A 12,661-nucleotide genomic window follows, 5' to 3' on the forward strand; every position below is an offset into this window, starting at 1 on the left:
CAACTGAGAGTGAACATAAGAATCTACTGTACACGCTCGTCCATAACCTCACAAAGTGTGTGAGTCTGTCTGTGCAGCATCTGTTGTCGTTGGGTGCGTCCCTGTTGTCACTCAGCTGCTCCGGCAGCCCGCCTTGTTTTTACTTTGGTCGCACGGCAACAGCCGGCAGTTCATCTGGCCACAAGAGTAACCACTTCACATGTTTGGACGGTCATAAATGGAATTTATAGCTGGGGCTGGATTTATACAACGGCCTCTGTGTATATGTTAGAGTATGAGAGAGAGAGAGAGGCAGTCGTGGCTCGACGGGTGGTGGTACTGGTCCATTGGTCGACCTAACCACTTTGGTCCCGACAGGAATATCTCATCCACCTCCTGCACTACTTTGAACTTGAAGATCTGCCAGAGTGGAGAACCTTTGGAAGACTTTTTTAAAGACCTTTTGTGGACTTGTAATTCTTGGTTTAGACTTTTTTGGATTTGTATATTTAGACTTGCTTCAACTTGTTCTTCAGTTGTTTGCGTCTTGAGTTTTGTGGGTTCCAGTTTTACTTTGAAGTCACCTTCCTCATGTGTCTTTCACTGTGTTAACTTCCTTGTGTAGGTAGTCTCTGTTCTCCCAGTGCTTCTTGTTGGTTCGTCCGTTTTCACTACTCGCGTTAAAGTTTGTATTCCTCCATTTCTTCGTTCCTGTAAACCTGATTCTGCGGATTGAATATTCTCTGTCCAGCACCAACCGGCATTGTCTACAATTTCGATCCAGAGAAAAACTCGCAGAACCAAACAGATCTCATATAAAACTTTATCTCCCAAAATCAGTGTATCCGAATAATCACTATCTGTAAAACAGCAGTCTACAGCAGTGATAACAGTCTCACCTGGTTTGTCACAGTCGACAGACGGTGCACCAGGTTTAGTTCTGGTTCCTGCTCGCTCCTGCCCCCTCCTGTCCACACACCAACAACTTCCAGTGGAACCGTCACACTAAATACATAATGAAAACAATATTATTAACAGGAAGAATAACAACACACATGCACAGCAATGTGAAGAGAAGTCACAGTGTGTACCTGTCGAGGTAGGTACTGTCCTTCTGCATCACACTGAGGGACGTAGCCCTCTGGACTGGCGGTCTGCACACCGTCTCTGTGGTGCTCACAGTGAGTCTTAGGACGCTCTGGTTCATCTGGAGAAATAAAAAATGTGTCTAAGTTATTACGAAAACGCATGAGAGCATTTGACAAAACATAATGTTTACTTTCAGAATCTTTGCTGAATGCTGCTGGATCTTCTCTTTGTTGGTTAGGTAGCCTGCACTTCTTTCTTCCACCTCTATGCTGATGACAACTTTCTTTTCCCTCTTCAGGCACTGTAATACTCATTTGAAACAAAGCCCATAGCAGGAAAAAACTGCAGTCTTACCTGGTTTGTCACAGTCTCTAGGTTGTGTGCCAGGCGTGGTCCTGGTTCCTTCTCTCTCCTGCCCCTGACTGTCCACACACCAACAATGTCCAGAGGAGCCGTAGCACTAACACAATAATCAAAGATCCTTTTAGTCTACAATCCTTTACGAGTCACATTGACAGACAATCTGATCCGTGAGTCAGTGCTCACCTGCAGTGGTATGTACTGTCCTTCACTATCACATTGGGGCACATAAGCTCCAACTATCGGGTTCCCCTCGGAATCGGTGGCTCTTCGTCGATGGTGTTCACAGTGAGTTTTCGGACGCTCTGGTTCATCTGGAAAACATTTACAAGTTTACACAAGTTATTAACGGACAGACAAAGCGTTTTTACCATATCACGTCTCAGGTCTGGGTCATATCTACTAAAATTGAGATCAGAATATTTAGAGTCCTCGTAGATTGGATGGATAAGAATCTTAGAAAAAGCAGTTTCACCTGGTCTGTCACAGTCTTTAGGTGCTGTACCAGATGGAGTCCTGGTTCCAGGTCTCTCCTGCCCCCTACTGTCCACGCACCAACAATGTCCAGTAGAGCCATGACACTGGAATGGACATAATTGTATGAACAGCCATAACAATATGGAATAAAGATTTGCATAGTGCAAACCCAGTATTTACAACAAAGATTGGTACCTGTTGTGATGTGTATTGTCCATTAGCATCACACTGAGGTACAAACACTCCCAGTAGAGGATATCCCTCTGGACTGGTGGTCTGCACACCATCTCTGTGGTGCTCACAGTGAGTTTTAGGACGCTCTGGTTCATCTGGAGAAAGTTCTTGGATTAATGCAGGACCATGACATTTAATATTAATAAAAACATGAAGCAGAAATGATGGATCATAGTGCAAAATATTTCTCCTCACCTGGTTTGTCGCAGTCTCTCGGTTGTGTACCAGGTGTAGTCCTGGTTCCGGCTCTCTCTTGTCCCCTAGTGTCCACGCACCAACAATGTCCAGTCGAACCATGGCACTAAAACAATAATGAGTTATTATTTAGATTTTAGGTCTATAACTCATCGAAGAAACATTCAAGGACAGATAAAATACTTTTAAGTAAGATGCTGACCTGCAGTGGTGAGTATTGTCCATTAGCATCACATTGAGGTACGTAGGCTCCCAGTAGAGGATATCCCTCTGCACTGGTGGTCCGAACGCCGTCTCTGTGATGCTCACAGTGAGTTTTAGGACGTTCTGGTTCATCTGGATTTGAGAGATTGATTCATTTTTACAAATCATTAGAAAACATAGGTGTTAACGGCAAAACAGATGTGAGTCATTATGGACTCCCGACTGCTCCTGAGCTATGCGACTAGGAAATAACCACTTTCTCCAGTCTCTGTCCTCTTATGCCTGTTAGAAGCCTTGAAGAGTTTTGGGACATACCGTCTTCTCCAGGACTGATAACCTCTAGCACTTTTTTACCAGATATCCTCTGCACCGAGGTTCCACATGGTTCTGTACTGAGCCCACACCTAATTCGCTCCGCGCTAGATCTCTCCTCTTTCTTGGCACGACCTCCCTGTTATGGCTGTGAATGATTCGCTCGGGCTCTAGCCCTTCTGGCTGGGCTCCTAAGCTCTGTTCTCTTCACTCCTTACAGCTCATTCAGAGAGCTGCACAACGTTGATTTACATGCTTGAGATTATTAAGTATCATCCATTCTCTTCAGCTTTGGCCTCCCATCTAGCCGAGACCCGGTGCTTGAGTGTGTTTATACTTTACATCCTGACTAGTTTGGATGCAGCAGATCTTGGGCAGCTGGAAACAGCAGTCTCACCTGGTCTGTCACAGTCTTTAGGTTGTTCACTGGGTGGAGTCCTGGTTCCAGGTCTCTCCTGCCCCGTAGTGTCCACGCACCAACAATGACCGGTAGAACCATGACACTAGAATGGACATAATAATTGTATGAACAGCCATAACAATATGGAATAAAAATGAGCTTTTATTCTCATTTACAACACAATCATATGGTACCTGTTGTGATGTGTATTGTCCATTAGCATCACACTGAGGTACAAACACTCCCAGTAGAGGATATCCCTCTGGACTGGTGGTCTGAACACCGTCTCTGTGGTGCTCACAGTGAGTTTTAGGACGCTCTGGTTCATCTGGAGAAAGTTCTTGGATTAATGCAGGACCTTGACATTTTATATTATTAAAAAACATCAAAGATACCCAGAGGAGGAATATTGTGCAAGATCTTTCTCCTCACCTGGTTTGTCGCAGTCTCTCGGTTGTGTACCAGGTGTAGTCCTGGTTCCGGCTCTCTCTTGTCCCCTAGTGTCCACGCACCAACAATGTCCAGTCGAACCATGGCACTAAAACAATAATGAGTTGAATTATTTAGATTTTAGGTCTATAACTCATCGAAGAAACATTCAAGGACAGATAAAAAACATTTTAATAAGCTGACCTGCAGTGGTGAGTATTGTCCGTTAGCGTCACACTGGGGAACGTAGACACCCGTTATAGGATATCCCTCTGGACTGGTGGTCTGAACACCGTCTCTGTGGTGCTCACAGTAAGATTTAGGACGCTCTGGTTCATCTGGACGAGACAGATTGATTCATTTTTACAAATCATTAGGAAATACAGGCGTTAACGTCAAAACAGACGTGAGTCCCTTTTTGTTCACATCCTGTTTCTCATGTTTCTTCGCTTCATGTTACTCTTGCGCTCTGCTGTTCTTCACTCTCAACTTCCCTCCGTCTCACAGTGATATCACCTGTTTTTCCAGGCATTCCAAGGCTGTGACCCTTTGACCTCGACCGCGCACCACTCTCAAGGTTAGACACACTCTCACGTAAACGTGCTGTCTGTTTGACTTGTCATTAAGTTGAGGAATTAGGGGGGGTCACAGGTCAATTTTCAGCTGGAAAGCCTTGGAGAGCCATGACATAATACACCTGCTGACGCTGGTTCAGTTACCGCTGAGAACAAAAATATGTTTCAAGCGTTCGTGCGGAGCAGAAAACGAGAAGTCTGTTTGTTTTTCTTTCTTCACCTGGTTTGTCACAGTCTGTCGGTGGTGCACCGGGCGATGTCCTGGTTCCCGCTCTTTCCTGTCCTCTGCCGTCGACACACCAGCAATGTCCAGGGGAACCATGGCACTGAAAAATATTCAAAAACAAATCATTTCATTCGTACATTCTTTATGTACGACAGAGTACTACGGACACTTAAAGGGGAAGGAAAATCTGAGATTTAGAGAATAACGTCTTAATATTTTCAGAAAAAACATTAAAGTCATTATATTGCAAGAATATAGTTTTTAATTTTAACAAAATTAAGTCGTAATTTATGAAGAAAAGTTGTCATTTACGAAAAAAGTCACAATTAACGAGAAAGGCCATGATAATACAAGAATAAAGTTGTAATTTTAGGAGGAAAAAGTCATAACAAGATTGAAGTCATAAATTACCATAATAAAGTAGTATTAATAGAAATGTATACACCTAATATTACAACAAATATATGTTTTACAATATGCTATGCTATTTTGGAAGAAATTCAAAAACACCATCATTAGATCAGGTGCTGACCTGCAGTGGTGAGTATTGTCCGTTAGCGTCACACTGGGGAACGTAGACTCCCAGTAGAGGATATCCCTCTTGACTGGTGGTCTGAACACCGTCTCTGTGGTGCTCACACTGAGTTTTAGGACGCTCTGGTTCATCTGAGGAGATTAACATAACATTTATTTACACTATGATTCGTCAATCCAAAATTTCCAAAGCATTTCGTAATAATCTCACCTGGTCTGTCACAGTCTCTGGGGGCTGTACCAGGTGGAGTCCTGGTTCCTGCTCTCTCCTGCCCCCTACTGTCCACACACCAACAATGTCCAGTAGAGCCGTGGCACTGAAAAACAAAAGATTGTTTTTTAAATTCGGCACATCATGTTTTTATTCGTAACCAGTCGGCCATGCGTTCGTCGGTCCGTGCCCACCTGCAGGGGGCGGTAACGTCCATCAGAGTCGCACTGAGGGATGAAGGCTCCGACGCTCACATCCAGTCCACTCTGCAGACTGTCTCTGTGCTGCTCACACTGGCTCTTTGGACCAACTGTCTGTCCTGGAAAGATAGTTAGATAGAACTCAGAACATATAATAGAAAGTGCAGAAAGTCAAATGAAGTCTGACTTGAGAAATGCTGTGATGGTCACAGTCTACAAAGGCAACATGCAACGTGACTCACCTTCCTGCTCTGAACAGTAGAAACCATCACCATCAAAACCAGGCTGGCACTGACACTGGAAAGACCCCAGTCTGTTTATACACCTTGCGTTGACGTGACACGGAGACGAGCTGCACTCGTCCACATCTGAGAGCAGGTCGGAGAGAAGAGATCAGCAAACACAGAGACATGGAGACATGGAGACACAGAGACACGGAGATGCGCTCACACACTGCAAATCAATACGATCGGTTGTATCCTATCAATATTTGAATTGTTCCACCGCCCAATGCAAAGTGTTCCATATCAATGAAGGAGGGAGGGTTTAGAGGAAGTTCATGAGAAGTTCACACTGATGGGTGAAAGGAGGACACACACCGACAACTCCTCCACACATTCCTAAGCAACACACACACACACACACACACACACACACACACACACACGGAGCGTCATTGCTCCATTTGTTCTCATTCACCCCCCGTCCTGTCTCATCTCACTCTCTTGTTCTCACACGTGTCATTCCATCCTCCCCTCCGCGCTGCCTTTCCTTCGCCTCTGCAGCTGTGCCTCGCTGTTATGGAAGAAAATGTTATTCCTGAGCTCGGACAAAATTACGCAGATTCTCTTCCAAAATGTTGCGCTCACTTTGGAACATGCAGCACTGTGCGCTCCAAAAATGCATCTTAGGGGACAAACGAGTGCAACTCACCAGATGAGAACAGGACGACGGTGGGAACAGAACATGGTGATAAACTGTGTCTTCGTAAATTATTTTAATTTGCACGTGAAGTATTTAATGGATTGCATGAATACTATTATAGTACATGCAAGTAGGCAAAACCTCTACAATAGGCTTGTCTTTAATTTTAGACAAGTTTATGGTTCAATCTCTAGTTTAAATTCTCCTTCGATGACGTTCCATTTACCGTCAAATAGTTGCCACTTACCGACACAGGTTCGTCCGTCGTAGCCAAACTCGTAGCCGCTCTGGCACTGGCAGCGGTGGCTGCCGGGCAGGTTCACACACTGAGCGTGAGCACCGCAGGAACTCGAACTCTCGGCACACTCGTCTACGTCTGCAGTGAGACAGAAAGGAAGAGGAAGTGTGAAAAATGTATAAACTAATAAGCCCGTAAACCACAGATGCCCTATATGACAACACATAGAAAGCTGCGTGTGAGCGTCAACGCTGTAATTAAAGGTAATTACTGGTGCGTTGAGTGTATGTACATTAAGTGTCTGCTTGTTTGTGTAACTATTACATGAACCCCACACTCGGGTTGTTAACTACATTCTTAAAGGCATTGCGCAAGACACATGGGAAGACTGTGACCAGAGAGAGACGCCGAGGCCCAGCCATGGGAACCGAGGACGAGCCTGGGGCTTTCGTAGTGTTGTCAGCAGGAAAGAAGGACCTGCTGCTGGGCTAATGACAGGCAGAGCGCCAGCTCAGAATAAAGTCCCTGATAACTGAGAGGAGGAGGAGGAGGAGACCAGGAGAAGAGGAAGGGCAGAGAGGTCACAGATGATTCCTTCCATCCAGCCTGTACTTGACCTCTTACGTTTACAGGACACATGTTGATGAAACACAGACGCGCAGCCTTGAACTGTCTTTACCTTTGTCTGCACGTGTGTGAGTGTGAGAAAAACACCACCAAGCTCCCGGCAATGTACGGTTTACCGCTTGCACACCACTACGTAAAGGCAGAGTTCTCATGCTTCACGTATGCAAGAGCTGAAAGACAAACGTACCGTAACAGTTGCGTCCATCTCCTCTGTAACCGGTGGCACACTGGCACTGGAAGGCCTGGCCCTCCAGCGGGATGCACTGGGCTGTGGTGTCACAGTCGTGGTTCCCAGCGTAGCAGGGGTTGACCAGCTCCGGCCCCGTCGGCTCCACTACAGACGGGAGGAGAGACGGATTAAATGACATGATTTAATGAAGCTTAAACGATTTAATGAAGCTTAAACCTTTATTAATCAAAACTCTCGCTTGTCTGGAAGGGAAACTGTAGCTCAGGATGCTGGATCTCTTGTGCCTGTTTATCTATGTCTGGTTTGATTTTAATCAATACAGCCATGTAAAGAGACATAAATCTTACTTTAGTAATTTTAATATTTGAGGACGACAGAAACCTACTGCACAGACTTCAGATGTCCTGAACTGAGATTAATTGAGATGTGGATTATTCAGCAGTTAAAGTCAGATGATTACAGCGATGATTACAGGACGGCTTAACCAAACACACATGTAGAATCATTCCAGACAAATTCCCATCCAGCAGTTTCCTCTCCGAAAAGGCCTCCCTCCGTGTTCTCAATATTGAACATATGGACGAGGTTAGACACACATATACATGAGGGAGTCACACAGACGGAGGGATGAGTGAGCGGATGTGGGTGCAGAGTTTCCTCATACCAACGCTCAGACACACAAGACACGAGAAACAACAACCGTCTGACTAATTTCTGAAAGAAATCTGAAAGAAAAGCAGCAGACTAAAGAAAACAAATATAAGGATAAGATGCACTGAAGTCCAGACATTTTCCTGAACGTCTTCCTGCCAGCCCCCCTTGTTTCCAGATTTCTGGAAAATGTCCGAGTTAGTCAGTGTGAGATAGAGCAGGAAAATCTCTGGAAGAGTCACAGCGCTACACCTCGCCGGAATGTTCTGGATGTTGTGAACGCGTCCCACTCGGACAATCTCCTTCTGCATTCGACATATGTGAACCGCAAACTCATGACCCAATTTTCTGGCCAATTTACGGAGTTCATGTGTGAAAACGGCAACAAGACAGAGAGAGAGAGAGAGAGAGAGAGAGAGAGAGATTCTTCAAAGTCCTGATTGTGGTCGGGAAGAAAGAGAGATGAGAGAAAAGACTGAGGGATAATTAAAGAGAGCGAGAGAGAGAGAGGTGGAGAACACACACACAGACACACACACACACACACACACACACACACAGTGCACGATCAAAGCATTGACTGTGGTTTCCCACCTGTTGCTTTTTTTGCAAAACTCCACACACACACACACACACACACACACACACACACACACACACACACACACACACACACACACACACACACTGGTCGAACAGCTTTCGACCAGTGTGTATTATTTACCTTCCTTTGTTGTTGTTTTTTAATTTGACTATTGTTTTAATTACATTGTTTGTATGAACAGTGCGACAAAGCCTAATTGATTAATTGATTAATTGATGGATTGATTGACAGTCCATCGGTGAGGTCACTGTGGTGAAACTAAAAGTTGAACCAGGCTCAACTCGAGCCAATACCTGCACGCTTACATTCCCGGTAGATTATTCTAGATTATTAAAAAGGTGAACGCTGTGTTTCCACGGTGACATGGAGCGTGGTCAGTTTGCTCTCTATCTAAACTCCATCCCTCTCTTTGTCTCTTATCAGCTCACTGTCGTCATTCCTTCACATTCCCATGACATCAATGGGCAGCTATTCTACCCGGCAACCCCCACCCCCCACGAGAAAATCTGTCATTGGCTGGGATATTATTTTCAAGAAAGTAAGACACACACACAAACACACACACTCTCTCTCTCTCTCTCCCATTCACACACACCACTTAACCCATGTTTACAAAACCCCTGATCCCCAAAAGCTCTTCCAGCTGTGCACCGGCTGTACGAGTGTGTGTTCATGTGCATGTGCGAGATGTGTCATCGTAACCTTTTTAATCAACGTGTTGACGTTCAAATGACAGAAACTTGGGCTGAATTCAAAACCTCTGGAGAAAAAACAATACAACCCCAGCCTCTCATTCTTTCTGTCTCTAACTCTTTATTTTCCTCTCCATCTTCTTTGGCCTCTCTCGTCTCTCGCTCTGTCTCTATCTGGTTCTCATCACATCCAGTGGGTAAAGAAAGCTCCACCACTGGGCGCTGACAGAAAAAGAACATGGCACATGTGCCTGCAGCATTCCCACGCACATTCCCACATTCGCCGCATCGTCTTTCTGGTGACGTAAAAGACGATCGAAACCTTAAAAAAGGAAACGTGTGAATCTGGATTTACCGATCGCATGGGGAACGATAAAGACGAAACAACCATGAAAACATATATAGAAAAGGACACTTTCTATATGACCGTCAGCCACACACAAATACAGATATGGTATATCGTTCCAGGCGAACCCAGAGCACTATGGTCATATCCAGATTTTTTTTTTACTGTTATTTTCTGCTTTGGACAGTAGCCAGGTTGCTGACTTGAGTTAGCCACGATGCTAATGCTGCAGCTAGTTAAAGCTAGGAGCCAGAAGACAAAGGAGTGAACAATCTTATTCTTCTCCTCCGTTATCTCCAAAGTGGTGTTGACGAGTTCTTTAGGAGCTCTGAGGAAAAGTTCCTGCGTTGTGACCACAACTTAACGACAGTGACCAAACAGTCATACCACACAGAACCACTAGGGGGGCACCATAGTTAACTGTTGCCCCTTTAAGTCAAAAGATAACCGACATAGTGTTGCTTTAAATCTTTGTGTTACACATCTTGGAGCTCTGATGCCACAGAACCAACTTAACGTGGTGAAAATGGAAAATTTAGTGGTTGTGGTACTTTGAGTTTTCAAACCCCAAACAATCAATCAGGAATGTTTCTCTCCACACTCTCATATTTCTCATTTCTCATGCTGAAATCTCACTGCATGTCGCCGGGCTCCGGCTCACTGTACAGTGACGGTGTCAACACCTGTCCATATCCCAGTGACGAAGGTCTGTCACCAGCAGCGAGCGTGAACACACTACACCCCTCAAATATTTACAGCTGTTGTGTAAGTTGCGCTGTGGTGTGTTAGACAATGAGGCCAGAAACAGCCGAGGTAACACAGACATTATAACATTGTTCTCTGTGGTCTCAGTGTGTAATTATGTCCTCAGCTCGCAGCATGTGTCGAAAGCCAAACTCTGTTCGACTCTGTTGCCGTGGTTTGGCTGAGGTTTGCTACAATTTCCAGGCGGTCTGGTTGCTAGTTGGGGCTCTAGAAGAGAAAAACCTCACATTTACAATGACAGCGACGGTCTGGAATGAATCTAGGCCGTCAGCCGGATACTCCAACGTTCGTTTTATTGAAACTGTATATTTTTTTCAGATCTGTGTGCAGGTTTTTGAGGGCAGATGAATTAATGTGCACTATCTTGAGGACTGCTATTCTTGGTGATAATGTTTTTGTGTTTTGACTGAGGATTGCTTGCAGTCTTCGCCTCCGACGGTATCGCCCTCAACCGGAACTTTTCCTGCCAACACCCCAAGTAATATTCTGGAAAATGTCACAGTGAGCCCATGTGAGAATACTCTGGAAGATTTACATCGAGCAAGAGGGCGCTCTCCTCAGGCGCCTGAATGTTCCAGAAATATTCCTGTGAACTAAATTTTCCAGACATTTTCCGTGGTTCATGTCTGAAAACAGTCGTTTCCACTGACCGGACCCGGATGGTTTGTGATCCGTCTCTTCCCTGCAGGCCGTGTGTTCCACTCACCTCCGACCGGGCTGATCTTGTTGGTGATGGCGTATCTCAGGATCCGCTCCTCCTTGACGTACATCACAAACACCCTCTCCATGGTGATCTGCAGAGTCTCCGGGGCAGCGGCGCGGTTGTCGTGACGACAATCTCGGTAGGTGATGTTCTGTTTGAGCTGGAAGGAGAAGGACTCGGAACCTCGCTCCGCCGAAACCACCGAAAACTCCCTCACTGAGGAGGAGGTGGCGACTGCAGAGAGAGAGAATATATGTTGTTAAATGGTGTCATCAAGCGTTATATCAAGTGATCTGTCTGTTGTGGTTGTCACGGTTACCGGACGGGTAGTACTGGTAGGTCTCCTTGAAGGGATCCATGGTAACCTCGGCACCAGGTGGAAGGAAGGGCACGCTGCCGCTGACCACGGTGTCCACAGTGAGGTGGTTGTTGTCGTCAAGACCACGGGCCGTCTGACTGATTGACAGACGTTCGTTGCCAGGGTAAAAGGTTATCTCTGCGCGACGAGTGAACTCAGCACCTGGTAACACAGTTAGTCAATCAATCAATTAATTAATCATTCAATTAAGCAATTCATACTTAGGTTTGTTAGTAGATTATTGTCAATCCTGACAAACTAACGGTGCAGCAGTATCATAACAAGTAGAATATCTGCACACACTCACACACACACACACACACACACACACACAGCTGTTTCCTATTAGAGAGGGGAGGTGGAAGCCTGATATCACATCACATCCCTAGAGAGAATGCAGCTGGCTGGGAGACTGAAAACACACACACACACACAGACACACACACACACTATGTTTACCTGTGGTTTTGAACCCTGCTTGGCTGTTGGGCAGCTCCAGAGCGAACAGCCAACCGAACAGTTCTCCGATTGGAGCGACGGGCATCAAGGCCCAGCCCACCGGCTCGGGGACCTGACCAATCAGCACAAAGGTCGCACAGGTCAAATCAGACAAAATAAAATGAGGAGGATGCAATATAGTTCATATAACCCACCTCACTGATGGCCGTGTACGCTCTCCCGTCGCCCACAACGATGTAGGCGTGGAGGTCGATGTTGTTCAGAGACACCGGAGTCGAACCCACGGTCACGGTGCCGCTCACTTTACCACTGACACGCTGGGGAGCGCCTGCAGGAGCAGCAACAACAAAACCCTCAACAAATGAATTAAAGTTCATGACTTAACTTTAAAAGTAAGAATAACATTATTATTATTTTACCCTCGGGGAGACAGTGGCGTCCGTTTCCATAGAAACCAGGTCGGCAGTGACAGCAATAACCCGTGGCGTAGTCGGAGCAAAATGAATTCTGGGAGCATTGCTGCTGGAATCTGGAATAAGGAATAGAAAGGAGAGATAATCCGCAACTATCCGATAATTACATAACTGTACATAACAAGTGCAGCATCAGGTGTTGTTTTCACGTACCTGGCACAGGTTTCTTTGTTCTCCGTCGTATACTGAATCACTGAGAGACACAC

The 12,661-nt window shown here is 45.6% G+C and overlaps 1 protein-coding gene and 1 long non-coding RNA gene across 7 annotated transcripts in view; one reads left to right on the plus strand and one right to left on the minus strand.

The window, feature by feature from the left end:
* LOC118307784 overlaps positions 1 to 11,285 on the plus strand; it is a 13,062-nt gene extending 1,777 nt beyond the window's left edge. Inside the window, exons 2-4 of the long non-coding RNA XR_004793224.2 lie at positions 4,208 to 4,256; positions 9,083 to 9,197; positions 11,151 to 11,285. This is a non-coding gene — a long non-coding RNA (uncharacterized LOC118307784). The remainder of the gene's footprint in view (positions 1 to 4,207; positions 4,257 to 9,082; positions 9,198 to 11,150) is intronic.
* nid2a (nidogen 2a (osteonidogen)) overlaps positions 1 to 12,661 on the minus strand; it is a 31,499-nt gene that overhangs the window by 6,703 nt on the left and 12,135 nt on the right. Inside the window, exons 9-33 of one of the 6 annotated variants that reach the window (XM_035629908.2) lie at positions 12,609 to 12,648; positions 12,402 to 12,511; positions 12,177 to 12,310; positions 11,983 to 12,094; positions 11,485 to 11,685; positions 11,169 to 11,399; positions 7,402 to 7,548; positions 6,597 to 6,725; positions 5,668 to 5,793; positions 5,420 to 5,544; positions 5,226 to 5,331; positions 5,013 to 5,146; positions 4,475 to 4,580; positions 3,884 to 4,017; positions 3,683 to 3,788; positions 3,445 to 3,578; positions 3,248 to 3,353; positions 2,537 to 2,670; positions 2,335 to 2,440; positions 2,101 to 2,234; positions 1,904 to 2,009; positions 1,615 to 1,742; positions 1,423 to 1,528; positions 1,071 to 1,186; positions 879 to 984 (exon numbers count right to left, since the gene is read on the minus strand). In XM_035629908.2, coding sequence (XP_035485801.2) covers positions 879 to 984; positions 1,071 to 1,186; positions 1,423 to 1,528; positions 1,615 to 1,742; positions 1,904 to 2,009; positions 2,101 to 2,234; positions 2,335 to 2,440; positions 2,537 to 2,670; positions 3,248 to 3,353; positions 3,445 to 3,578; positions 3,683 to 3,788; positions 3,884 to 4,017; positions 4,475 to 4,580; positions 5,013 to 5,146; positions 5,226 to 5,331; positions 5,420 to 5,544; positions 5,668 to 5,793; positions 6,597 to 6,725; positions 7,402 to 7,548; positions 11,169 to 11,399; positions 11,485 to 11,685; positions 11,983 to 12,094; positions 12,177 to 12,310; positions 12,402 to 12,511; positions 12,609 to 12,648 — 3,117 coding nt within the window. The remainder of the gene's footprint in view (positions 1 to 878; positions 985 to 1,070; positions 1,187 to 1,422; positions 1,529 to 1,614; positions 1,743 to 1,903; positions 2,010 to 2,100; positions 2,235 to 2,334; positions 2,441 to 2,536; positions 2,671 to 3,247; positions 3,354 to 3,444; positions 3,579 to 3,682; positions 3,789 to 3,883; positions 4,018 to 4,474; positions 4,581 to 5,012; positions 5,147 to 5,225; positions 5,332 to 5,419; positions 5,545 to 5,667; positions 5,794 to 6,596; positions 6,726 to 7,401; positions 7,549 to 11,168; positions 11,400 to 11,484; positions 11,686 to 11,982; positions 12,095 to 12,176; positions 12,311 to 12,401; positions 12,512 to 12,608; positions 12,649 to 12,661) is intronic. The other 5 variants (XM_047333099.1, XM_047333100.1, XM_047333101.1 and 2 more) reach the window with 5 other exon arrangements.

The sequence above is a fragment of the Scophthalmus maximus genome, chromosome 1, assembly GCF_022379125.1.
Source record: "Scophthalmus maximus strain ysfricsl-2021 chromosome 1, ASM2237912v1, whole genome shotgun sequence".
NCBI classification, from domain to species: domain Eukaryota; kingdom Metazoa; phylum Chordata; class Actinopteri; order Pleuronectiformes; family Scophthalmidae; genus Scophthalmus; species Scophthalmus maximus.